At 43.6% G+C, this 26,194-nt stretch overlaps 2 protein-coding genes across 2 annotated transcripts in view; one reads left to right on the top strand and one right to left on the bottom strand.

Moving 5' to 3' along the window:
* The window catches only part of SLC44A3 (solute carrier family 44 member 3), a 121,354-nt gene extending 108,236 nt beyond the window's left edge, over positions 1 to 13,118 (top strand). The window contains exon 16 of the mRNA XM_075320080.1: positions 12,444 to 13,118. Coding sequence (XP_075176195.1) covers positions 12,444 to 12,548 — 105 coding nt within the window. The 3' untranslated portion in view covers positions 12,549 to 13,118. The remainder of the gene's footprint in view (positions 1 to 12,443) is intronic.
* A 7,079-nt stretch (positions 13,119 to 20,197) lies between these two features.
* Positions 20,198 to 26,194, bottom strand: part of CNN3 (calponin 3) — a 39,448-nt gene continuing 33,451 nt past the window's right edge. Inside the window, exons 5-7 of the mRNA XM_075320079.1 lie at positions 25,565 to 25,681; positions 23,140 to 23,286; positions 20,198 to 22,668 (exon numbers count right to left, since the gene is read on the bottom strand). Coding sequence (XP_075176194.1) covers positions 22,321 to 22,668; positions 23,140 to 23,286; positions 25,565 to 25,681 — 612 coding nt within the window. The 3' untranslated portion in view covers positions 20,198 to 22,320. The remainder of the gene's footprint in view (positions 22,669 to 23,139; positions 23,287 to 25,564; positions 25,682 to 26,194) is intronic.

Here is a 26,194-nt window from a genome sequence, read left to right as displayed (position 1 = left end):
ATTGAAGGGTCCCCGGTGAGAGTAAGGTATATATTCCCCCGACCTCCGCGGGCGGAATATATAATATCTTCCCGAATCTCACTGGCCTCCCCACAATAATCCTTGGCACAACTCGCTGCCACCAACCGCTTCACGGTAACTATTAGCCGAACACACAGACGTGGGATTCAAGATCGAGATAACAGAACAGCCCAAGATTAATTATATAATTTAATCGCCTAAAGCACACTAGAAACTACAATATATACAATAGGGACTCTACAGAATATACAGTTATGTCAGAGTACAGTTACAGATAAAGCATGGTTTACAAACAGGTATGGAATTCAATCAGTTACCTTGTGCGTCTGGCCACAGGGGGGCGCTGTAGACCAGGTTTCTAGGAACTCTCTCACAGGTCTTTCCCAACCAGGCCCCCGAGCAGAAGAACACTGGAAAATGGCCGAAGTAGGGTTATCAACCTGGGCAATCCAGGTCCCCTCCTACCTTAGTGACCTCACAGGGAAGCACTGCTCCACCCCTGGCTGGAGTTATGGACAAAATCCACAACATGGAATATGGCCATAACTTGGCCTGGGAGCGTCGTAGGCGGACGCCAATGCTCTCATTGTGGCAGTTATGAATTTAGCTACAGAACGAGGGGACTCATGACCTGTCTGCCAGTTCCCCATTGGCTGATATCACGCCTGGGGCATTTCCCAATGTCCTGCTCCCATAAAAAGGGGGTGCCGGCATCGTCCACATGCGGAGACACCATTTTTATGGTTGCCATATTTATCGGAAATATGGCTTGCGAGATATGAACCATTTTTTACTGGAGTCGTTCTGTCTGGCTATTTCCATAGCCTTGCTAACTAGCTAGCAGCCCCCACTACAGAGTCACGGCAGGGAGTCATCCTGTGTCCATTGTCCTCAAGCCACCTAATTTCCATATCACAGGACATGGCCATGGATTTGTTGCTAAACCAGTTGTGTGAAGGGAAGGGGGGGGGGGTGACACCAGGAGAGGGCTTCCTGACATGACTTGAATGTCATGATTTATCGTCATATCTCCGGATTTACCTCACAAGGATATAGAATAGTGTACTAAACATGTGACTCTTCAGATTTTGTGTTATACCATGCCTGATGAAGAGACCCGAGTAGTCTCGAGCGCTCTCTTTATTACCATCTTTTCAGTTAGCCATTAAAAGGTATCAACCATTGAGTACTGCCAATTTTATATTCTATCTACTGGCAAACCTGGTATAAAAATATATTTTCTATGTCCACATAACCCTTTATTGTGGTTATACCTTTACACATCCTTTGGCATTCTTTTAAGCAGGTTCATCAGGCAGTCACCTTGAAATGCTTCCAATGAACAGGTATGCTTCAAGAGTCGATTTTTGGAATCTCCAGCTTTCAAAAAAGTTATTCCACCATGAAGTGTATTTTGTAGAGGCAGTGTTGGTACATAACTCCATAAAGTACTGAACCCTATTCAGTCACTGACTTATCTTCATGCCTGAAAGTAATCAGGCAAATTCCTAGAATATTTAAAGAATTCTAAAGTACAGTTATGTAAAACCATCAATCTCTGATGTTATTGGCTTTCGTAAGGACTGCCCCAGGAAAGGAAGACTAAGAATTACCTATGCTGCAGAGGATAAGTTCATCAACCTTAGAAACTGCAATCTGACTTTACAGCCCCTCACATGGTATCTGTGCATCGTTTTTAAGTAGCAGACACATTCCCTTTCCAGAGATTTTGAGAAGTAGGCCTTTATGGCTGAATTGTAGCAAGAAAAAGAGACTTGTTTGGTCCAAGCAATACAAGGACTAAACATTAGATCAGTGAAGATCTCTACTGGGGTCTGAGTCAAGATTTTAAGTACCTAGCGCTATGAGTTTGAGAGCCAAAAAAGGTGAGCGATGGAGTTGAGCGAGTACCTAACTATTTGTACTTGCTATACTCATAATGAGTACTGTCTACTACTTGTGTATTAATTCCGAATAGTGTGTGTAATGCAAGTCAATGGGGAAAAACTTGCAATGTAACGAGTAACCCAAATTCCGCACTATTCATGCGAGTAGCGAATAATACGGCATTCGGGTTACTCGTTACATTGTGAGTTTCCCCATTGACTTGCATTGCACATGCTATTTGCAATGAATATGCAAGTATTAGACAGTATTCGTTATGAGTATAGAGAGTACGAATAGTTAGGTACTCTCTCAACTCTAGTGAGTGGATGGTTTCTACTTGTGTAGGGCCGACCATCAAATATGGGGAGGTGTGATGGTGCTTTTACTTGTGCTGGTGACTCTTTGGTGATTTATTCCTTATGGAAGCCACACTTGCACAGTCAGCACAGCTTTTCGGAACAACATGCTATCCCATCTGATATTTTTCATCATTTGAGTTGCATCAAGACAAAGCTCTTACATAGCGTGGAATTGAGTGTTGGGTCAAAGTGACCAAAAAAAAAGACGGATTGAGTACTGCATAAGATGACATGACTTCTGCAATTACTCGACTTAAACCCAATTGAGATGGTTTGGGATGATTTGGACACCAGAATGTTGGCTACTTTGTCCTCAAGTGTTCATCACCTCAGGTAACTCCTTGTAAGACTGTTGGAAATCTATTACAGGTGACTTACCTGATGAAGATGCTTGAGAAAATGCCAAAAGTGTGTAAAGCGGTGTAAAACTCGGGTAGCCATTAAAAAATGTGATGGAGGTGTGTTCTTATTTGTATGCTGTTTACATCCAGCGAGAGCTGTTACAAGCTGGTCTGTAGGGGTTTCAGATATTGAACACCTACTAATCCAATATTGATGACTTATCCTAAAATCCCTCCAACAATAAACAATAGATGGCTGTCAGCCGAATGAAGGTTGACGACATCTCTCCCGACTCTTGTATACACAGGTTGATGCTCTGCTGAGCGCCCCAGTTATCTCGGAGAGAGCTGCTTCCAGATTCCTTGTAGCTGTGGCTTAAGAACAATAGGATCAGCAGTCCAAAATTGAACATATTACATCCTTTATTTTCCCCAACATCCTCTTTCAGGGAGAGAGTCGGGAGACCCCCCCCCCCATACACAGTCGGTCAAGCCCACTGATTTCAGCTGACGTTTGTCTAATGTGTATGGACGCCTTACGGATGGGTCATCAAGAGTGATGTCGAGTTATGATGGGTGTAGGAGAGCCATGGGTGCCAAACTAGTATTAGCTTTGAGAAGTTCCTTGACCATGCAGGCATCTTTTTTTTGTACAGTATTATTGAACTGTATAGTTCTAAGCTGAGAATGGATATTATAGTTTTGTGATGCAGTAATGTCTCCATTTCTTGGCTCTCATGATGACAGCCATTTCTGCCCATTCCTTGGCTATCCTTCTAACAGAGTACATGTGTGGCTCCAAATCGCCATCTACCGCATTTTTTGGACTTAAGACGCACCAGACCATAAAACGCACCGTGGTTTTAGAGGAGGAAAATAAAATTTTAAAGGGAACCAAACATCAGGATTTTCGTATATAAGCTGCAGCCAGTGCAGTACTGGCACTATAATACACGTTGTGTACATACCATCAGGGTGCAGCTCGGGTGTTTAGGCAGCGAAATCCAACTTTATAAAGTTTGAAAATTCGTGAACTTTTTGATTTACGTGTGCACCTCTGCTGCTAATGTCCGGGCGTGTTATGCACGTGTTCCCCGCCCCCCCCCCACCAGCCTGTTCCTCCCTCTCTCCTGATGTCCGGGCGTGTTATGCACTTGTATCCCCGCCCCCCGCTGCCTGTTCCTCCCTCTCTCTGGCTGTATTTAAATTTCCCTCTTCAGTGACATGACGTCTGCGTTGGCGCCTGCGCATAGCGCTTACCTCCGGCGCCATGTTACTGAAGCCCGCTGTACCGTGCAGCCGGGTGCACGAGAGGGCGGCGCATGCGCCCTCGCTTCTTCAGATACCGTTGTGACCGCGGGAGTGCGCGCAGTTACAACAGGACTGGAGATCAGCTGACAGGAGGACGCGATTGCTACGCTACCAGCACAGCAGCCGCCTAGGACACCGGGGCTCAGGTGAGGTGAGTTCACAATGCTGTGTGTGCGCCCCTGCGTTGACCTGAGCTCACCTTCTGAATGCCAGGTCACCGCAGGAAAGCACTCACAGCTGTGTGTCTGTGCTATGTGTGTGCAGTGGGTGTGTCTGTGCTATGTGTGTGATTCTGTGCAGTGTGTGTGCGCAGTGTGTGTGCAGTGTGTTGTGTGTGTGCGCGCGCTGTGTGTGGTGTGTGCGCGCGCGCTGTGTGTGCGCGCGCGCTGTGTGTGCGTACGCTGTGTGTGGTGTGCGCACGATGTGTGGTGTATGTACAATGTGTGGTGTGTGTGTGGTGTGTGTGTGTGTGTGTGTGTGTGTGTGGGTCTTGAATCCAGGCCTGGCATTACTGGAGTTTCCTCCGGTAGCCAGTCAGATGCTGCACTGAAGTGTGTTGTTTTTTTTCTTCAGATATTGGATCCGGATTGGACGGCGCGGGACCCTTGACCCAGGATTACTGCGGAGAGGGGTTCTTTATTTCAATAAAGATGGAGTCACTAATTGTGTTGTGTTTTATTTCTAATAAAATATTTTTCTGTGTTGTGTTTTTTTTTTTTTTTATCTTTACTAGAAATTCATGGTGGCCATGTCTAATATTGGCGTGACACCATGAATTTTGGGCTTAGGGCTAGCTGATAATACACACCTAGCCCTAACCCCATTATTACCCAGTGAGCCACCCAGCATCAGGGCAGCTGGAAGAGTTGGATACAGCGCCAGAAGATGGCGCTTCTATGAAAGCGCCATTTTCTGGGGTGGCTGCAGACTGCAATTCGCAGTGGGGGTGCCCTGAAAGCATGGGCACCCTGCACTGCGGATTCCAATCCCCAGCTGCCTAGTTGTACCTGGCTGGACTCAAAAATTGGGCGAAGCCCATGTCATTTTTTTTTTTTTTTATAATTTCATGAAATTCATGAAATTAAAAAAAAAAAAGGGCTTCTCTATATTTTTTGTTCCCAGCCGGGTACAAATATGCAGCTGGGGGTTGGGGGCAAGCCCGTAGCTGCCTGCTGTACCTGGCTAGCATAGAAAAAGATGGTGAAGCCCACGTCTTTTTTTTTTTTTTTTTTTTGGGGCGGGGCAAAAAATCCTGCATACAGTCCTAGATGAAGGATGCTGAGCCTTGTAGTTTGGCAGCTGCTGTCTGCTCTCCTGCATACACTATTGGATGAAGTATGCTGAGCCTTGTAGTTCTGTTCCCCCTGCCTCTCCCTCCTGCATACAGTCCTGGATGGAGCATGCTGAGCCTTATAGTTCTGCAGCTATCTGCTCTCCTGCATAGACTAGTGGAGAATGAAGGACATTACGAATATGAAGAACATATTGAAGGAAATTACATCAGACCTTTTTTCTTTTTTTTTTTTTTTTTTTTTTTAACAATCTTTAATGGAATTGTTCACTGTTAAAAAACGCATAAAAACGCAGTGAGCAAAAAAGCGCCAAAATGCGGTAAAAATGCATGCTTTTTTGCCGCGTTTTTTCCCGCTGGTGCGTTTTTGTCTGCTCACTCATTCTTTTCTCCCTATCAGAGCAGCACCGGTCAGATCAGGAGAAATGCTCATCTCCTGTAACCTGCAGTACTCGGCTGCTGGTTATAGGACCTGCGTCACGTGAGCTACAGGAGTAATCACAAGACCCAGTGCTAACACGACAACCATCGGATCCACGTGATCCCATCACGTGACTTCCTGTGGAGGCTGGTGATTATGCGAATAAAGCGATCGCCATTAAAATGGCGCTGTGAGATTTTTACAGTGCTATTTAAGGGGTTGACAGGTACAGGTGGATAGCGAATCCACTCGCGCCTGCAAGGCACACGTCAGCTGCACAAATCAGCTGACATTTGCGCTGATCGCTGCTGGCTATCTGCGTCTGCCAGTGTGGATTACCAAAATGAGTGCAGGGACAGAAAATATTTAAACGGGTTTGTTAAGGAGTTGATAAATGCATTAACAAAAACGCGGCCAAAATCTTGATCTTTCATATTTCTTTTGGTCAGAAGCTGTGTTTCTGTGACCACAAGTAAAAAAGATGCAGCGTGCTGTCATAGCCATTGAGCTATTGGTCTGCAAAGCTGCTCAAGTTCTTGTATATTTTCTCAATATTTCAATACCTTTGTTTAAATTAAAAAAAAACATTTTAAAATAATTAATAGTTTTGTTTTTTGGGAATAGGTTCTGTTGCCCCCATGTAGTAGTTTTCCGACACTTATTACATTATTACAGTATTATGGTGCGCTTTAAAATATATGTAGGACTATGAGGTGCATTAGATTATATGGACCACTATATGGGGCACATTACTATATGGAGGACTGTATGCTGGAGGGAGAGGCAGGGGGAGCAGAACTACAAGGCTCAGCATACTCCATCCACTAGTGGATGCAGGGGAGCAGACAGCAGCTGCCAAACTACAAGGCTCAGCATCCTCCATCTAAGACTGTATGCAGGATTTTTTGCACCCCTCCCACGCCCCCCCCCTTTTCCAAAAAAAAAAAAAAATGACGTGGGCTTCACCATATTTTTGTATGCTAGTCAGGTACAGCAGGCAGGAACGGCTGCCCCCAACCCCCAGCTGCCTATTTGTACCCAGCTGGGAACTAAAAAATATAGGGAAGCCTTTTTTTTTTATTTCATGAAATAATTAAAAAAAAAAAAATGACATGGGCTTCGCCCAATTTTTGAGTCCAGCCAGGTACAACTAGGCAGCTGGGGATTGGAATCCGCAATGCAGAGTGCCCAAGCTTTCTGGGCACCCCAGATGCGAATTGCAGTCCGCAGCCACCCCAGAAAATGGCGCTTTCATAGAAGCGCCATCTTCTGACACTGTATCCAACTCTTCCAGCTGCCCTGATGCCGGGTGGCTCACTGGGTAATAATGGGGTTAGGGCTAGGTGTGTATTATCAACTGGCCCTAAGCCCGAAATTCATGGTGTCACGCCAATATTAGACATGGCCACCATGAATTTCTAGTAAACATAAAAAAAAAACACAATACACAGAAAAATATTTTTATTAGAAATAAAACACAACACAATTAGTGACTCCATCTTTATTGAAATAAAGAACCCCCCTCCGCAGTAATCCTGGGTCAAGGGTCCCGCGCCGTCCAATCCGGATCAAATATCATCTGAAGAAGAAAAAAAAAAACCTACACACTTCAGTGCAGCGTCAGACTGGCTACCGGAGGAAACTCCAGTAATGCCAGGCCTGGATTCAGGACACACACACACACACACACACACACACCACACACAGCGTGCGCGCACACACCACACACAGTGTGCGTGCACACCACACACAGCGTGCGCGCACACACACACACCACACACAGCGTGCGTGCACACCACACACAGCGTGCGCGCACACACACACACCACACACAGCGTGCGCACACGCACCACACACAGCGTGCGCACACACACCACACACAGCGTGCGCCCACACACAGCGTGCGCACACACACACACCACACACAGCGTGCGCACACACACACACCACACACAGCGTGCGCACACACACACACCACACACAGCGTGCGCACACACACACACACCACACACAGCATGCGCGCACACACACAGCGTGCGCGCGCACACACACCGCACACACACCACACACAGCGTGCGCACACACACCACACACAGCGTGCGCACACACCCCACACACAGCGTGCGCACACACACACACACACCACACACAGCGTGCGCGCACACACACACATACACACACACCACACACAGCGTGCACACATACACACACCACACACAGCGTGCGCACACACACACACCACACACAGCGTGCACACACACACACCACACACACAGCGTGCACACACACACACCACACACAGCGTGCACACACACACCACACACAGCGTGCACACACACACACACCACACACAGCGTGCACACACACCACACACAGCGTGCGCACACACACACCACACATCGTACACACACCACACATCGTGCGCACACACACCACACACAGCGCGCGCACTCACACCACACACAGCGCGCGCACACACCACACACAGGGCGCGCACTCACACCACACAGCGCGCACACACACACACCACACTGCACACACACTGCGCACACACACTGCACAGAATCACACACATAGCACAGACACACACACTGCACACACATAGCACAGACACACAGCTGTGAGTGCTTTCCTGCGGTGGCCTGGCATTCAGAAGGTGAGCTCAGGTCAACGCAGGGGCGCACACACAGCATTGTGAACTCACCTCACCTGAGCCCCGGTGTCCTAGGTGGCTGCTGTGCTGGTAGCGTAGCAATCGCGTCCTCCTGTCAGCTGATCTCCAGTCCTGTTGTAACCGCGCGCGCTCCCGCGGTCACAACGGGATCTGAAGAAGCGAGGGCGCATGCGCCGCCCTCTCGTGCACCTGGCTGCACGGTACAGCGGGCTTCAGTAACATGGCGCCGGAGGTAAGCGCTATGCGCAGGCGCCAACTCCGACGTCATGTCACTGAAGAGGGAAATTTAAATACAGCCAGAGAGAGGGAGGAACAGGCAGCGGGGGGCGGGGATACAAGTGCATAATACGCCCGGACATCAGGATAGAGGGAGGAACAGGCTGGTGGGGGGGCGGGGAACACGTGCATAACACGCCCGGACATTAGCAGCAGAGGTGCACACGTCAATCAAAAAGTGCACGAATTTTCAAACTTTATAAAGTTGGATTTCGCTGCCTAAACACCCGAGCTGCACCCTGATGGTATGTACACAACGTGTATGATAGTGCCAGTACTGCACTGGCTTCAGCTTATACACGAAAATCCTGATGTTTGGTTCCCTTTAAGCAAAAAATGTGGTCATGACACACTGTTTTAGTGCGAGGATCTGCTGCTGATACTGTTATGGGGGTAATGTCCCCAAATTCTCTACTAAGGTACCTCATCCTGGTAATGATCCTACTGCCTTGTGTATTATCCCCATCCTTCTATATATATCCCCCATCCTGGTAAATACCCCCATCCTGGTATATGGCCCAATCCTGTGGCACACATAAAAACATAAACCTTTATACTCGCCTTTCCTCACTCCATGCAGCATCGCTCGTCTTCCTGTCTGTGCCAGCAGCAGCGACGCTGACCTGTGTGGAGCCATGCCCACAGCGATGACGTCATCGCTGTGCGCACCGCTCTCCACACACAGCTGGCAAGAAGTCAGGAGGTCATTGGGATGCTGCAGGGAATGGTGACCGGTGAGTATACTTATTCACTGCCCCCCTCCCCCGCTGATGATGATACGTGGGGGCCCGTGAATTTAGCCACACATATTCACTCGAGGCTGTAAGAGCTAGGGATGATCACGCGGGCCGGCTTTTTAGTATGTACGCACCCCCCACCCATCATCCCACCCACCTCTTAGCGCCGGCTTCAGGGCTGAGAGATGATGGGCATCGGGATGCAGTGCATATGAAATGAGGCTAATGAGCGGGACCATGTGATCATGGTAGGTGCTGCTGCAGCCTGCGCATGCCTCTGATAACCCGCTCCACCACCACCGCACCCACTTTCCCCGCAGCCATCGGACTATAAGACACCCCCCCACTTTCTCCCAAAATATTTGTGGAAAAAAGTGTGTCTTATAGTCCTAAAAATACGGTATATTAATGTGCTTGAACACCTTTAACAGGCGTTGGTCTGTCCAGGTAGCACCTAAACATTGATATTGATGGTGGCTTTGTTCCACAACCTCCCTGAAGCCACAACAAGATGTCGTGAGAATCTCGCATAGAAGAGATTTTAGGTACCGTAATTGTCTATTTGTTCAGGTGAAGGCAGCCATTATTCATTTCATGTTTATGTATGGAGCAAACATATTTTAGAAAGACATTTAGGGATGAATTCCTGCTGCTCGCCCATTCCCAGTGCAACACAGAAGCTGAAATGGATACACCTCGGTGTTTGGATAAATCATGGAATGGTCGATGCCAAACCACAGCATCGGGCTAATTAATAGTTATTAGAAGATGCCAAGGAGCATTATATTCATGGCGGCGGTACTTCTCCGTGCACGGTCTGTGACATCTGTGCTAAAGCTGACTTTGTGCATAGTGCCTCTATTATATCCTGTTATACTCACTCTCCAGTTTACACGGATTTATCTAAATATTCAAACTCATTTCAAAAAATGTTGCACATCTCAATAGTGTAGGCAAATATTCTAATAAAGCATTCATTCCCCACTTAGTTGATACGTCTTATTCTTAACTTTGCCTCCTTAACTTAGCATTAACTCTAGGGGAATATTGTAAAAATCTGTCTTGGAAAGAGAAAAGGCAGAAGTACTCACGCTGTGCTGTTGCCATCTTATGAGTGCATCTAACCCCAGTGCTGGATTCCCAGCTACACTGCTCGGTACTGCTGCAAAATATCTTCCATGCTGCGACTGCTGCTTGTGAACATATACAGCTCTGGCAGAAATTAAGAGACCACTTCAAAATTGTCTTTTTTTTTTTTTTTTTTCTGATTTTTTTCTTTATATTTTTGAGTAAAAATGTAAATTGTTCTTTTATTCCATAAACTACTGACAACGTCTCTGAATTTCTAAGCAATACCTTTTGTATTTATTTTCTGAAAATGAGAAATGATCAAAATAACAAAACAATGCATGGCTTTCACACCTCAAATAATGCAAAGAAAACAAGTTCGTAATCATTTAGAAACAACAATAATAACAATATTTTAACTCGGGAAGAGTTCAGAAATCAATATTTTGTGGAATAACCATGATTTTTAATCACAGCTTTTATGTGTCTTGGCATGCTTTCCACCAGTCTGTCACACTGCTTTTGGGTGACCTTATGCAACTCCTGGTGCAAAAATGTAAGCAGTTCTGCTTTGTTCGATGACTTATGACTATCCATTTTCCTCGTGTTTACATTCCAGAGGTTTTCAATGGGGTTCAGGTCTAGAGATTGGGCTGGCCATGACAGGGTTTTAATGTAGCGGTCCTATATCCACACATTGATTGACCTAGCTGTGTGGCATGACGCATTGTCCTGCTGGAAAAAAACAGTCCTAAGAGTTCGGGAACATTGCCTGAGCAGAAGGAAGCAACTGGTTTTCCAGGATAACCTTGGATGTGATTTGATTCATACATCCTTTGCAAAGTTTAATCTGCCCAATTCCAGCCTTACTGAAGCATCTCTAGATCATCGCCGATCCTCCACCAAATTTCACAGTTGATGCAAGACACTGTGGCTTGTACGCCTCTCCAGGTCTCCATCTAACCATTAGACAACTAGGTGTTGGGCAAAGCTGAAAATTGGACTCCTCAGAGAAGATTACCTTACTCCAGTCCTCTATGGTCCAATCCTTATGGTCTTTGATAAACTTCAGCATGGCTCTCCCTTGCTTCTCATTGATGAAAGAATTTTTTCTAGCTTTACATGACTTGAGCCCTGCCTCTAGGAGCCTGTTGCAAACTGTTCTTGCCGTGCACATCACCCCAGCTGCCATTTTCCATTCCTTTTGTAGGTCATTTGATGTCATCTTGCGGTTGCTGAGTGACATTCGAATATGATGGTCATCTCGGTCAGTGGAGAGTCGCTTTCACCCTCTGCCAGTCTGTACTCTGGTTGGAATTCAACTGACACTGGAATGGAATGATTGTCAGACATGTAGAGAAGCTGATTTTTACAAAATTCTGCAGTGGTCTCTTAATTTTTGCCAGAGCTGTAGATAGAAATAGCAGGAATCTCTTGTTTCTCTGTGTGCACGATGTATGGGAAACAGCATAGCAGCCAGTCCCCACCCTCTAGCTCAGAGACAACTAAAAATGAAAGCGAGACCCTAAAGAAGGGAAAAGAGGTGAAAAACACTGGAAACACGTTTATATGAAGCCTGAAATAATATTCGTAACATACATAAAACTGCTATTTTAAAGGAGGCACTCATCGCTCTTTTAGTAAAGACATGACCTTTTGTATTTACTGAAATCTGCCATGGGGGGTTGTGGGAGGCCACGATGCACACTGGGGTCCCACAGTCCAGAAGTTTCGGAATAAACTCCTGATGGCGCGTGGATCCCTTTTACAGCCTGCAACTGACAATCCGTTCTCTACATCTTCTACAGCAAGCACATGGATTTCTATAAGCCTCATTCAGATACATATAGGACTGTCCCCAAAAAGATCTATAGCAAATCTGCCTCATGTTAACATATGCTAACCTAGAGGAACAACCCCATCTATCAGTCATCCACCAGAAGTGTAAAATAGGAATGACCCTTTTTTAATTATTTTATTTGTAATATTTTTTTTTTTTCTACATTTGTCTATGCAGTATGCAGTATACAGTAATGTCATGTGTTTTTATCTTACAGACATTAATTCACCAAAGCAACTGTGACCCTGAGATGTTAAAAAACAGACCAGTGCAGAATGGGGAGGACGGTACAGAACTGCGTCCAATCGCGAGAGCAGACTAAACATGCCCTCTCCTAGATTATCCAACGACGCTTGTCCAAGAGCAAAGGGCATGTCTGAAAGGCTCAGAGCCAGAAGTTACTGGTTCAAGGTAGTGATGGATTTGTTTTGAACACCATGACGGCAAACCACAACGTTTTAATGTGCTTTACTTTCCTGCGCTCCTGTAGAACAAACTGGAGACTGGAGAATGGCGTCCAGAATTTCGGAGCTCCCAGAGTACAGCACCTTCATATAATGCAATGTTTGCAGAAAGCACATACATACAATTCAATGTTTGCAGAAAGCACATACATACAATTCAATGTTTGCAGAAAGCACATACATATAATTCAATGTTTGGCGACAGCACATACATACAATTCAATGTTTGCAGAAAGCACATACATATAATTCAATGTTTGGCGACAGCACATTTATTCTTTTCTAGAAGGTTTTATATAACGTCTGCATACACAAAGTATTTTATTTTTTTAATCTCCCCTCTGCATTATAGAAATGATAGCTTTGGTTATACCTTCATATATTGTAAACAGAGAAAGGAGATTCCAGCATACACGTCCAAATAATGTAAAAGATATTCTTTATTATATATGCATTAAAGGTGATGGAAAAATCACATCCTGGACATAAAAATCCCAATGGAGATGAGGGATATGGTAGATGGTACGCGTTTCGAGCGTTCACCGCTCTTACTACCAATTGGGACTAAGAGCGGTGAATGCTCGAAACGCGTACCATCTACCATACCCCTCATCTCCATGGGGATTTTTATGTCCAGGATGTGATTTTATCATCACCTTTTAAAGCATATATAATAAAGAATATCTTTTACATTATTTGGACATGGATGCTGGAATCTCCTTTCTCTGTTTGGAATCTTCAGCCCGGCCGGCTTACCTTCCCTGCACCTGTCCTCTATTTAAGTCTCCATCAGATTGGGTGAGCTGAATTTCTTTTCCTCTTTAGTTTGCTTCATATGTTGTAAGTATGTGAATCCCTAAAATGATCTCACAGGAGCTGTGAACAGATTAGATGTTCTTGTTAGGCCTTATTCACATGGATGGAATTTGTGTGTTACACACATGCACCATTTCATAGTCTGCAAATCAGACCAAACTTGAGCAAGTGAAGAGAACCATAAACTAAATCGTCTGTCCAACCGGATCGTTCACTTACAACAATATGTGAACTAGGCTTTACTAGCAGCCTGTATTCTTCCGACAGCTTAGACGCTGTAAGGGTCCTAGACTCCTCCATACAAGCCCGGCGTTTGCGCCTGTTCTCTGACAACCGCTGATGGATTCCTCTGGTACCGGGTTATCTCTCTGCTGGAAAAAAATTGTTCAAATTTCAATGGCTGGATATTTGTCTCTGAAATCCTTTATCGATGGATGGTCAACCGATCTATGCAAAATCATTGTTCGTTCAACTCCGAGTAGTAAGGCCTTAAGACTTCATGCACATAGCTCTGTTTTATACCTAGTTTTAAAAGGGCCACTGTGAGGATCTATAAGAGACTTGTATGGCTATAGATTTTTTTTTTTTCTCCCGTTGGAAGCCAAAAGAAAAATGCTGCAAAATCGTATATCAGAAATATGTTTTAAGGGAAAATAACTTCAAAGAGAGAATAGCACTATAAATAGGGCAGCACATAGTGGCCATGAAGAGCTATGGCCTCTGCACGGACTCTGTGTGAGCGTGCACAGAGATCAGCCACGTGCATGAGTCTTCAGTTGTGTATTTTTTTATGTCCTGGGATTGGGGATTCCCCATATGTTAATTTTTTTTATAATTATCACAATATTGTGGCTAAAAAAAAAAAACAAAACTAAACAAAGAGAGTAGGTGGACACAATTACTGTCACTATGAATTGTAATGAGGTGCACAAACTCCTCAAAAGCAAAGTATATAAATACAAGTGCATCTCAATAAATTAGAATATCATCCAAAAGTTAATTTATTTCAGTAATTCAATACAAAAAGGGAAACGCATATATTATATAGAGTCATCACACACAGTGGGATCTATTCCTATATATTATATAGTCATTACACACAGAGGGATCTATTTCAAGTGTTTATTTCTGTTAATGTTGATGATTATGGCTTACAGCCAATGAAAACCCAAAAGTCATTATCTCAGAAAATTAGAATATTATATAAGACCAACTGAAAAAAATATTTTAAACTCAGAAATGTTGGCGCCTACTGAAAAGTCTGTACAGTAAATGCCTCAATACTTGCTCAGAGCTTCTGTTGTATGGATTACTGCATCAATGCAGCGTGGCATGGAGGCGATCAGCCTGTGGCACTGCTGAGGTGTTATGGAAGCCCAGGTTGCTTTGATAGCAGCCTTCAGCTCGTCTGCATTGTTGGGTCTGGTGTCTCTCATTTTCCTCTTGACTATACTCCATAGATTCTCTATGGGGTTTAGGTCAGGCGAGTTTGCTGGACAATCGAGCACAGTGATACTGTGGTTAGTAAACCAGGTATTGGTACTTGTGGCAGTGTGGACAGGTTCTGCTGGAAAATGAAATTTTTATCTGCAAAAAGCTTGTCGGCAGAGAGAAGCATGAAGTGCTCTAAAATTTCCTGGTAGACGGCTGTGCTGACTTTGGTCTTGATAAAACACAGTGGATCTACACCAGCAGATGACATGGCTCCCCAAACCATCACGGATTGTAGAAACTTCAGACTAGACCTCCAGCAGCTTGGATTGTGGCCTCTCCACTCTTCCTCCAGACTCGGGGACCGCGGTTTCCAAATGAAATGCAAATTTACTTTCATCTGAAAACACCTTGGATCACTGAGCAACAGTCCAGTTCTTTTTCTCCTTGGCCCAAGTAAGACGCTTCTGGTGTTGTCTAGTGGTCATGAGTGGCTTGACACAAGGAATGCGACACTTGTAGCACATGTCCTGGATACATCTGTGTGTGGTGGCTCTTGAAGCACTGACTCCAGCAGCAGTCCACTCCTTGTGAGACTACCCCCCCTCCCCCCCCAATTTTTGAATGGCCTTTTCTTAACAATCCTATCAAGGCTGCAGTTATCCCGGTTGCTTGGGCACCTTTTTCTACCACACTTTTTCTTTCCCTCAACTTTCCATTAATATGCTTATATACAGCACTCTGTGTACAGCCAGCTTCTTTAGCAATGACCTTTTGTGGCTTACCCTCATTGTGGATTGTGTCAGTGACTGTCTTCTGGACATCTGTCAAGTCAGCAGTCTTCCCCATGATTGTGTAGTCTACTGAACCAGACTAAGGGACCATTTCAAATGCTTAAAAAGCCTTTGCAGGTGTTTTTTTTGGTAAGTATTCTAATTTTCTGAGATAATGACTTTTGGGTTTTCATTGTCTTTAAGCCATAATAATCAACATTAACAGAAATATAGACATGATATCAATCACTGTGTGTAATGACTCTATATATGTCTTCATTTTTGCATTGAATTACTGAAATTAACTTTTTGATTATATTGTAATTTGAGATGCACCTGTCTATGAAGAGAGAAAAAAAGACTGCTTAAAAAACACACTTAATCCAGGTACACAGGAGGGGTTAAAATAAGCAATATGTCTTTCACCTTAACTCCAAATGTGAATAGCATCTATAAAAAGTAAATGGCGCTCCACATAAATGCAAATATAATCCTTAACCTTAAAAACCCAAGTGTTTCTTACTAGGGTATACATACTATATCTGAAATTTTCTTTAGATTTATTGCTCATTTACACAAACCATGTTCAATTTGTTCCCACTTGTTTAAGGTTTTATGGAGTATATTATTTATATAATTTGCTATTATGTGCAGTATTTAGGAATAATCAGTTCTTTGCTACCAATATAATTTATTTTTTACTTGTACTCTTCATGATTGGAGCTCTTTTTTGTATACCAGGGTGTGGAGCATCGGGCTTACATTACAAGATGGGTCTACCCCTACAATGTTTGTTTGTTTTTTTTTTTTAAAAGTGGTTTTGCGCAATTTTTGTCCCTTTTTGTTGTGGATTTATTAAAGGCGTTTATCCATCTTTCTTCAGAAGCGCACCACTCTCCTGGCTGCCAGGGGCCACTTGCTCCTGATGATGATTGTTTGCAGCAGCTGCGTGGCTGAGAGCCCATATGCTGCAAGCAGAGGAGTGAGGGGGGGGGGGGGGGGTGTAGGAGCTGGCCTGCTCCAGAGAACAATAGAGCTTGTAAGTGCTGCTCAGAACAGGATATTTTTTTTTTATAAGGGGTAAATTGTGAAGTCACTTGGGGTTTTTTTTTAGTAGCACTTTACTTTTCCCATTTAAGAATATGAGACCACCTCTTTTTAATAACTAAGTTTGCAGCAATTCATGACCCCTTTCAATTTTTAGAATCAATAAAGGCCATAAAACTGGCCTAATGATTGGTCTGGTGCATTATGACAGCCAACCTGAACGTCAATCCTTCAGATTATCAAAGCTTTTTCCTGCAGGAGTCTGATAACTGTATAATGAGGAATTTGTATTTTTCTACATGTAACAGATGATGTTATTCATAGACTGCCGATATAGTCTATCCAAATTAAAGTCTATTTTGTACAGGTCTGCGATTGTCTTTTTTTTTTTTTTTTACTTTTCCCCTGCTCCCTACCTGCACCATGAATGGAATTTAGTTATGGATATGACAGGCCATCGATGTTATCTAGCTTATCATGAACACACAATTCTAACAAGCAGTTGGATGGGCATGACTCCTGTGCCCGAGTATAATGGAAGTCAATGGCCTTTTCCAGAAGATCTTCTGGGGTAAGGGGAGGAGGAACTTGCGTTCCCCATTGATTTCCATTATCCTCGGACGCTAGGACGGGCTCGACTCCTGTACCCAACTGATCATAACAACACCCGAGCATGGTAGTGCTCACTCATCGCTAGTGAGGATCCATCTGTCTGCTGCCCCTGCCGATCAGCTTATTGAAGGAGCCACCATGCTCACGCTAATGCCATGTACTTGTAGACTGTGAGCCCTTGTGGGCAGGGTCCTGTCTCTCCTCCTGAGCCAATCTGTGCCTTGTAGTGTTCGTGATTATTGTACATGTACCCCTTTTCATATGCAAAGTGCTATAATAATGTACGTAGTGTGTTCACCAGGCACAGATCTGCCTGGTACTACAATTCTTCCTATTTGTGGATATGCATATAATTATTAGTGTTTATGGCTTCTGGTCCATATAGTTGGAGTTACAATTTTGGTGACCCTTGGCAAGGTACATGATGATCTCGAGCTTATCCATGATGGCGAAAATGTCTCGTGTGAACTTTAGCATTACGTCAATTTATATGGAAGCACATTTGAACTATGTGAGGTTACAGTAAAGGGAGTGTCACCTCCCAAATGCTACCTAAAGCACTTGAATGGCTATATAGGAGACTTATAGCACACCAATCAGCAGAATTTCTCTATATAATCGAAATCCAGTGCTATACTGGCACTACCATGCTGATTCTATACATACCTTTAGTTGTCAGCTAGGATGTATAGGTTTTGAAACACTAGCAAGTAAAGATTGTAAAATGAACAGTTTTTTTGAATGACAGCAGCTACCGGTCAGCTGATAGCTTGGGTTTCATAGTTGTTCTTGCCCCCTTACCTGTCCATCTTCCCCCTGTTATTTATGCTAATTCTATTATAGAATAGTTTTACTAACTGACTAGAAGGACCTGTGCTGATGTCATACCCATGTGACCAGAATGGGTGGGGCCTTTGCTGATACTAGAAAGCAACATTTGTTGGCTAAGGCCCCACCCTTTCTGGTCACATGGGTATGACATCAGCACAGGTCCTTCTAGTCAGTTATTTATGCTAATTCTATTATAGAATAGTTTTACTAACAGGGGGAGGATGGACAGGTAGCTGGAGTTTCATAGTTGTTCTTGCCCCCTATCAGCTGATCGGCAGCTGCTGTCATTCAAAAAGCTGCTCGTTTTACAAACTTTACTTGCTTGTGTTTCAAAACCTTTACATCTGACCTGACAACTAAAAGGTATGTATAGAATCAGCCTGATAGTGCCAGTATAGCACTGGCTTTAAGTTATATCGGAAAATCCTGGTGACTGGTGCGCTTTCACTACTTTAAAGGACAAAAAAAGACCACAAGACATATAGCTGTAGTATAGTTTTTCTTTTGGCAAAAAAAATAAATAAAATTCTACGCTTGAGGAGCCTTCTGTGCACGCTTAATATGACCAAAGGGTTCCATACACACTTAGACCCTCACATATATACGGCGCACTCATTTTGATTGACTGCTTACTGCACCCATGCTCACAGTTAGAGCTGTGCAAGCTATGCTCTGCACTTGACTTTCTTTATAATAAAAAAAAAAAAGCTTTGCTATAAAACATGCTTACCTTAATGAATTATTCATTCTATGAAGTGCTCTCCCCCCTCACTAAGCCTGTATGTGTGCGCACTGCCAGTGCAATAACCGTACACCCTCTAGCCCCCGGATAAACGCTGCACAGACCATACATTTTCCATGAGGAACAGATTGCCAGGTTTCCTGTAGGATTCTTGCTGATGGACAAACACCATGACCCGTGGTTATAAACTGAGGTAGGTTTATTTTTATATAAAGCGGCTGTATTTATGCAGGAGAATTCCTCACATACCAGAGATTCATTCATTACCATCCAAGGCCAGAGGATCATCAGTAAATGTTTGTACAGTAAAGAAACCAATCTACCTAGCCTCCGAATAGTTACTCTGTAAATGCCTCCTGATCAAAGGCTAAAAATGCCACCACTACCGGGGCAATCGCTGCTTTATATGACATTAGGTGCATATTCTCTCCAAACATGAACATAGCTAGAAACATACAAAAGTGACTAACCTTACTCCATGAGGATATCACAATGGTTAGTTTTACTCGGCATTTGACATTGAGGGTGTCTAAGCTGTGTTCTCACTACTGTAACACTTGGCTCAGATGGCAGCTCCTAGCCTGATGAAAGGTTTCCAGAACTACTTGCTTCAGTGGTACATACAAGTAAGTTGAGGAGACCTGCTGGTCAAACTGGGTACTGTCATCGAGGCAGTTGCCCAAATTTGTAATACCTGTATGTTGTCCACATTAGGACCACCAAACCTTTAAAGCACCACTCCAGCTGGGTTTTTTTCCCCCCCAGTGCTAGAGAGGAGACTTCATTTAAAGCACCAGTCTTATACTTACCCTCTATGAGCATCACCTTGTGCCCCAAAATTTCTGTCTGGAAGGCAGAAGTTGTCACAAGTGCTCAATACATGTCAGAGCCAGAACAAAGCCCCCTTTGTATCATTATAGTGGATGGCAGGAAACATCATCACGCCCAAGGTCCTTCTAGCCACTGGGATATAGCCACAACCATTAGTAAACAGCTATAATGGAATTGGCAGAACTAAAAGGGGAGGAACAGCAGCTGCTGCCGCCAATCAAAAAGCTGTACATTTCACAAACTTAGCTTGTGTTTCAAAAACTATACATCCGATCTCACAACTAAAGAGGTATGTTTACAATCAGCCTGATAGTGCCAGTATAGCACTGGCTTTAGGTTATATAGGAAAATCCAGCTGATTGGTGCACTTTAATGTTAGCGCTCCAGGGTTTTTATTACTAATCAAAAAATTAAAAAAAACACCTTGCTTTTATGCATGTTTTATTGAAATCTGTGTTTCTTTGAATCTTGGCACCACAATGTACTAGAAGAGATTAACAAAAGCACAAAATGAGATCAGAACAAATGTAACGTTCAGGAAAAAAAAAAAATATCAAAATTTATTTATAAAAAATACATTGGGATCAGTTTATGCTGAGAAATGTGACAATAAATACACATAAATGAAACAAAGCACACCTACATGGGTACGATATGGCACAGACAAAATGTAAATGCACTGTCAATCCTTTATGCTGAAAAGACTCGCTGACATAAGACTTCCGAGCCGTGGTAACATTAAGACGTCTGCACGGTCCTAGACTCTTGGAGACGCTCCCTTTTAATGACAAGTTAAGCATTGCAGAGCAGATTAAGAACGCGCAGGATTTTGTTGCCAACTCCGGCACAGCAGCATCAAGGGGGCATTATGTTCTGCATCGCTGAGAATGTGGTCCCTCACCTGCCATAGCCTTCAACCATGCGTGCCAGCCCGCCAAGCTGGAACATGAATTTCCATTTACATTGTGGAATGTGTGTACACAGGAAGCCGAAAGGGCGAGATGCCTGTAAAATACAAACTGTTCAATGTGGAAATACTGAGTCTATGGGCTGCGAAAGTGGCCTTTTTGTGTACAGCAGAGGACAATAATTGGCATTTTGCCATGTCATTCCTGCATTAGCTATTACTATAGAGCGTGAAGTCTGAACGCCGCCCCCTACTGGTATGCATTATATAACATATGCCACCATCAGCCAAGCTTTGTGAAAAATCCAGTTACTGAATAGAAGAAATATTCTATTAATTCAGCAATGATGACCCTCCCAGTATATCTAGAATAAGATCACCGAGAAGCAAGAAATCTGGCGTAAAGGGTTCCCAGGAAGCTTCATCCTATACCAAAGTCGTCCATAGTCACCAGTCCAGTCAGCCCCGAATTATCCCAGTGCAGTTTTGGAAACTAAAGTGGAATCTTTACTACGGGGAATAGTTCTGATAGATAAGCAGTTTCTGGTAAAATATGCAAGATTCAAAATATACATATATACAAGCTTCATTTCTATGGTGCTCCAGTCAGGCATGATTATGTTTGTGGCACCACTCCTATCCTAAATCTATCACTAATTTGCCCCTCCCTTTAAGGAGTCTTGGCCCCTTTATGTTGTACCACAAGCACTGAAAAAAATGAAGTCTCCCCTATCAAATCTGTCCTGTTGTACTTGTCATCTCCGGTAGGCCGTCCTATGGAAATCCGGTAGGCCGTCCTAATCAGTTACTCACAGCATTCCCTTAAGGACTATCCAGAGATAGCTCCGCCCATTGGACTCCTAATCACAAAATTCAGAGCTTTACAGTTATATTGTATCTTTTCCCACAAACCATATATCAATCTGCTCAACTCCTCCTCCTCTATAACACGCTACATTAAAATTAACTGAACTTACTACAGCTTATCAAAAAAAAAATATGTATAAAAATGGGAATGCATTCTGAGTTTTGGTGTCCTATACTCCAGTTTTATATAATTGCCCTGACCAGGAGTGGTGGAATGACTGGTTTAGGCCTTTATATATGGGATTTAGAGGGTAGGAACAAGTTAAGATACCTTGTATCTCACTATGGGCTTTGCTTTATGCTCATGGCTACCTTCTACATATAGACGATGGCTCCACATTCTTGCTACAAAAGAAAAAAAAAAAAATAGGCTATCCAAAAGTTTTAAAAAGAAGAAGTAAAAAAAAAAAAACAACTCATCTCTGCTATTGATATTCTGATGAATTAATGGCCATTTAAATAATAGTTTAGTAGTGCAGAACTGTGATCCTCACATGCGTCACTATGTAACTGTACAACCTCTCGTCATTATTCACAGTTTTCCTTTTTACTTCATACACAATTCTTGGATACGCCACAGAACAACCTCAGTCTCAGCACTAGAAGGCAACTAGGGATACAAAAGGCAAAAAAAAAAAAAAAGGAATGTACATAAGGCAAATTTTCTTTCCATATTAAAGCATAGTAGTGTTTTAGGGAAGACATAAAATTACACAAGGCTAGCTTGGTCTTCATTGAATAAAATAAGGAACTAATACTGAGTAGACTAATCTCTAATAATCTATGCCCTGATCACTGTACTGGCCATGATAATCTCTAGGATAATCATCTGGGTACTCTCCCGGGTATTCGTCGGGGTACTCTGCCTGGTAGTCGCTGTCGCTGATTTCTGATCCGTTTGTTCCTGTTCCCTGGCTGCCATTGTGGATGATAGGTTCTGTGGGGGCGGCGCAGTATTTGGGGTCGTATACTTGCCGCCCAAGGCCATATACACTCATCCCTTTCTGAGATGCCACTTTATTGGTGCCCATTTGTAATGAAATTGTGGAGTTGTCCAATGGTTGCAGAATTCCTTTCTGATCATAGATATCTCTCCTTGTTCCTGGTGCAAGCATTCCTGCCTGATAAAAAATATATATATATTTATTTATATAATAAATAATAATTACAATAATAAGAAAGGAAAGGGGGGGGGGAAACAAGGGGGGGGGGAGAAAAGGGGGGAGAAAGGGGGTGAGAAAAGGGGGGGGGGAGAAAGGGGGGGTGGGAGAAGAAAGGGAAAAAGAAAAAAAAAAAATAATAAAGAGAAAGACCAAGCCTAGAAGACCAAGCCTAGAAGACCAAGCCTAGAAGACCAAGCCTAGAAGACCAAGCCTAGAAGACCAAGCCTAGAAGACCAAGCCTAGAAGACCAAGCCTAGAAGACCAAGCCTAGAAGACCAAGCCTAGAAGCCCAAGCCTAGAAGCCCTCTGTATCCACACCTTTCCATACACCAAGGCTAAGTGCAGTAAATACTTCAATCTATGGGGAGAGGGATCATTGCATATATCCCAGATGTAGATTCCCCACCCCAGTATGTCATTTGCTTTTACCTGGCTGGCCCCCTTGTTTGTCCCCATCTGTAAGCTTATAGTTGTCTGATCGAATGGTTTGTCAGTCTGCATCTTTGGGTCATACAGATGTCTCCTGGTCCCGTAGGCGGTCATACCCGCTTGACTTGCGCATTTGTTGGTTCCCATCTGCAATGAAAGTTATTACAAAAAGGCTACAAATCAGTAGCGGTTCCTAATACAGTTACTAGAAACACGGACAGAATGAAAATCTGATTACTATCGCAACCGGAGCAGTGGCGGGGAGCCAGAACTGGAGAAATGGGAGGCAAGTGCCTGCTGAGTTGTTTTATGTGTGTTAGTTTGGGGTCCACGATACTGAAAGTAGACAAGTCCTTTAAAACAGAAATCTGTCAGCAGGTTTTTGCTATGTAAGCTGAAGCCAGCATGCTGCAAGGGTTAACACAAAATTCAGGGATGCCTGTCTTGTCAAGTTCTAATTTATTTGCTATGTTTAAGCAGCAGGACCCTTATCATTGCTGGACTACAACGTCAGGTGCACGGCAGTCCGACACGCCCCCTCCTCAGACACCTGTCAATACACAGTCTCTAAAGAGACCCTGTTGTGGGTGGGGGCAGCTCTCAGCTCTGCTACATGAGTAAACTTCATTCTGATTATGTCAGAACGGCTGCACCCAGTAATGTAAGTGACACATTGTTGGATTCAGGATCTCTCTACGTACATGATGCTGCTCTCAGATGAGGTAGCAAAAACCTGCTGACAAATTCCCTTAAAGGACTCTGCAGTTATGAAGAAAATATCCGCTTTACACAGTCTTAATATTTAAAATTACACAACTTACTAAATTATTTTGCTGCTGTGGTATGTAGAAGTCAATTATCTATCCGAGTGATCTGCAAAGCTGATACAAATCTAGCAGGGCTTCTGTTTTGACAGATCTCTGCTCACCCTCTCCCTTCTCTCAGGGTTAGAGATCATAAGCTTGGGAAGACAGCTGGGAGTAGACAGATCTCCAGTGAGGGCAGGGAACATGACACATGTACGGTGCCATGGGCAACATTTTTTTTTTTTTTGAGAGTGCAAAGCCAGCATAAGGAGACTTCTAGGCCATACAATGCAACAATACTGTTGCTTCCTAGTATCAGCTATGTTGGATGATGCCCTGCCCCTTCTGGTCACATGGGTATGACATCAGCACAGGTCCTTCTAGGCACTTAGTAAAATGATTCTATAAGAGCATTAGCATAAATAACAGGGAGGACGTTCAGGCAGGGGGCAGGAATCAGTATCAAAAGCCACCCAAGCTATCAGCAGATCGGCAGCTGCTGTCATTCAAAAAGCTGCTCATTTTACAAACTTTACTTGCTTGTGTTTCAAAACCTATACATCTGAGCTGACAACTAAAGGTATGTATAGAATCAGCCTGATAGTGTCAGTATAGCACTGGCTTTATAGGAAAATCCTGGTGATTGATCAGCTTTAAGATAAATTCAAGCTAGTGTTTGACCCTCATCACTGCTAAGGAAGAGGTCTTATTTGGCTAAGAGAGGCCTCTGAAAAGGGATCCAAGGAAGAATTTCTCCTTGTGGAGAATGCCAGAAAAAAAAAAAAAGAAGCCTATAGAAATAGTGCAGGATAGAAGCTGTGCTGGTATACAAATGAAGACAGCAGCACCTAGATACACACAGATCAGCCTGTATTACTAAGACATTCCCACATGAGAAAAATCAAAAACATTGGTCCGGCTACCCACTGTATAACAGGAGGCCTGAAAATGAATGAAGATTACTGACAAACCTAATGCAATGTTATCAACTGCAAGGTAACCACTACCATTAAAGAAAAAAAAAAATTCCTCTGTTTCAAAAGGGATCCATAGCCTCTAAAGACCTGGAATATGGAAGCTTCACTAAGGCATTTCCAAGGACTCACTTCAGCCGCTCGCTGGTTTTGGGGGTTCAGACTGTGCAGAGAATGGGGTGGAAGGTCAAAGACGGCCCCTTCTCCAAAATCTTTAAATATACGCTAAACCATAGCCTACGTTTGGGGGGAGGTGGGGGGGGGGGGAAGCTACAGAAGACATTTCCCAATAAAACTGGGAAGTTTCCTTTTACGCTCAGGATATGCCATCAATAATGAGGAATATGAAGTGAAAAAAAAATAAAAAAAAGGTGTGTGGTTTCTTTTAGATGATCATTAACTATTTACTGTAAAATAACTAAACGGCTCCATGTATCTTGGCCCGATCTGCAGCTGCACATACGTGACTTGTATCAGCGGCAGAGAATGAGGTTAAGGGAAGTTCATAAGGAAACACTTTCAGCCGTCAGGGAAGAGAGGCCATTAGCCAACAATATCTAGAGCGATAAGAGGAGCATGCAGCCGTGTGAGGCAAGAAACCGCCGCACTCCACACACCGCCGCACTCCACACACCGCCATCTTACCTGTAACCCAATAACGCTCTGTCCAGCCTTCAGCTTATCGTCATCAAACTGTCTCCTCTGCTTCTCTGCATACTTGACTCCAATGTCTATGGTGGTGTGGAAGCCTTTTGTTTTGGCCTAAAAAAAAAAAAAAAAAAAAAAAAATTACATTTTTGGGGGGGCCTAATAAAAGAACACGCACCAAATTTGTGACAGTCCCCAGATTTTACCATTTAAACTGCATACATTAATGGATCTCCAAAACCTGGCACGACTGTTGTAGCGAGTAGGAAATTCCATGCAAGAATGGCTTTATAATCCTTTATTTTGTTTGCCCACCTAGCCGGAGTGACAGCTCCTCTGTGTCCTTTCTGCTGCTGCTGAAATCTCACACTGCCCAGTACAAGCTGCAGCTGTCAATCAGGCTGGGTGGACGGAGGCTGAATAAAATGCTCATCTTAATATCAAGATTATTCAGCCAATCTGACATAGAATGTAAAATAAGTACACCAGTCCCATCAGTGCAAGATCTATATAATAGTTTATAATCTGGTGACAGATCCTCTTTAAAGAGATCCTGGAATCATGATTTAGCTTGTTAAAAAATAAAGGAATGGCCATAATGGCACGGATATACTGATTCAGTAGATA

Source organism: Anomaloglossus baeobatrachus, chromosome 8, assembly GCF_048569485.1.
Source record: "Anomaloglossus baeobatrachus isolate aAnoBae1 chromosome 8, aAnoBae1.hap1, whole genome shotgun sequence".
In the NCBI taxonomy this organism is placed as follows: domain Eukaryota; kingdom Metazoa; phylum Chordata; class Amphibia; order Anura; family Aromobatidae; genus Anomaloglossus; species Anomaloglossus baeobatrachus.
Note: the sequence above shows the minus strand (reverse complement) of the source record. Positions and strands in the feature narration are given on the sequence as shown.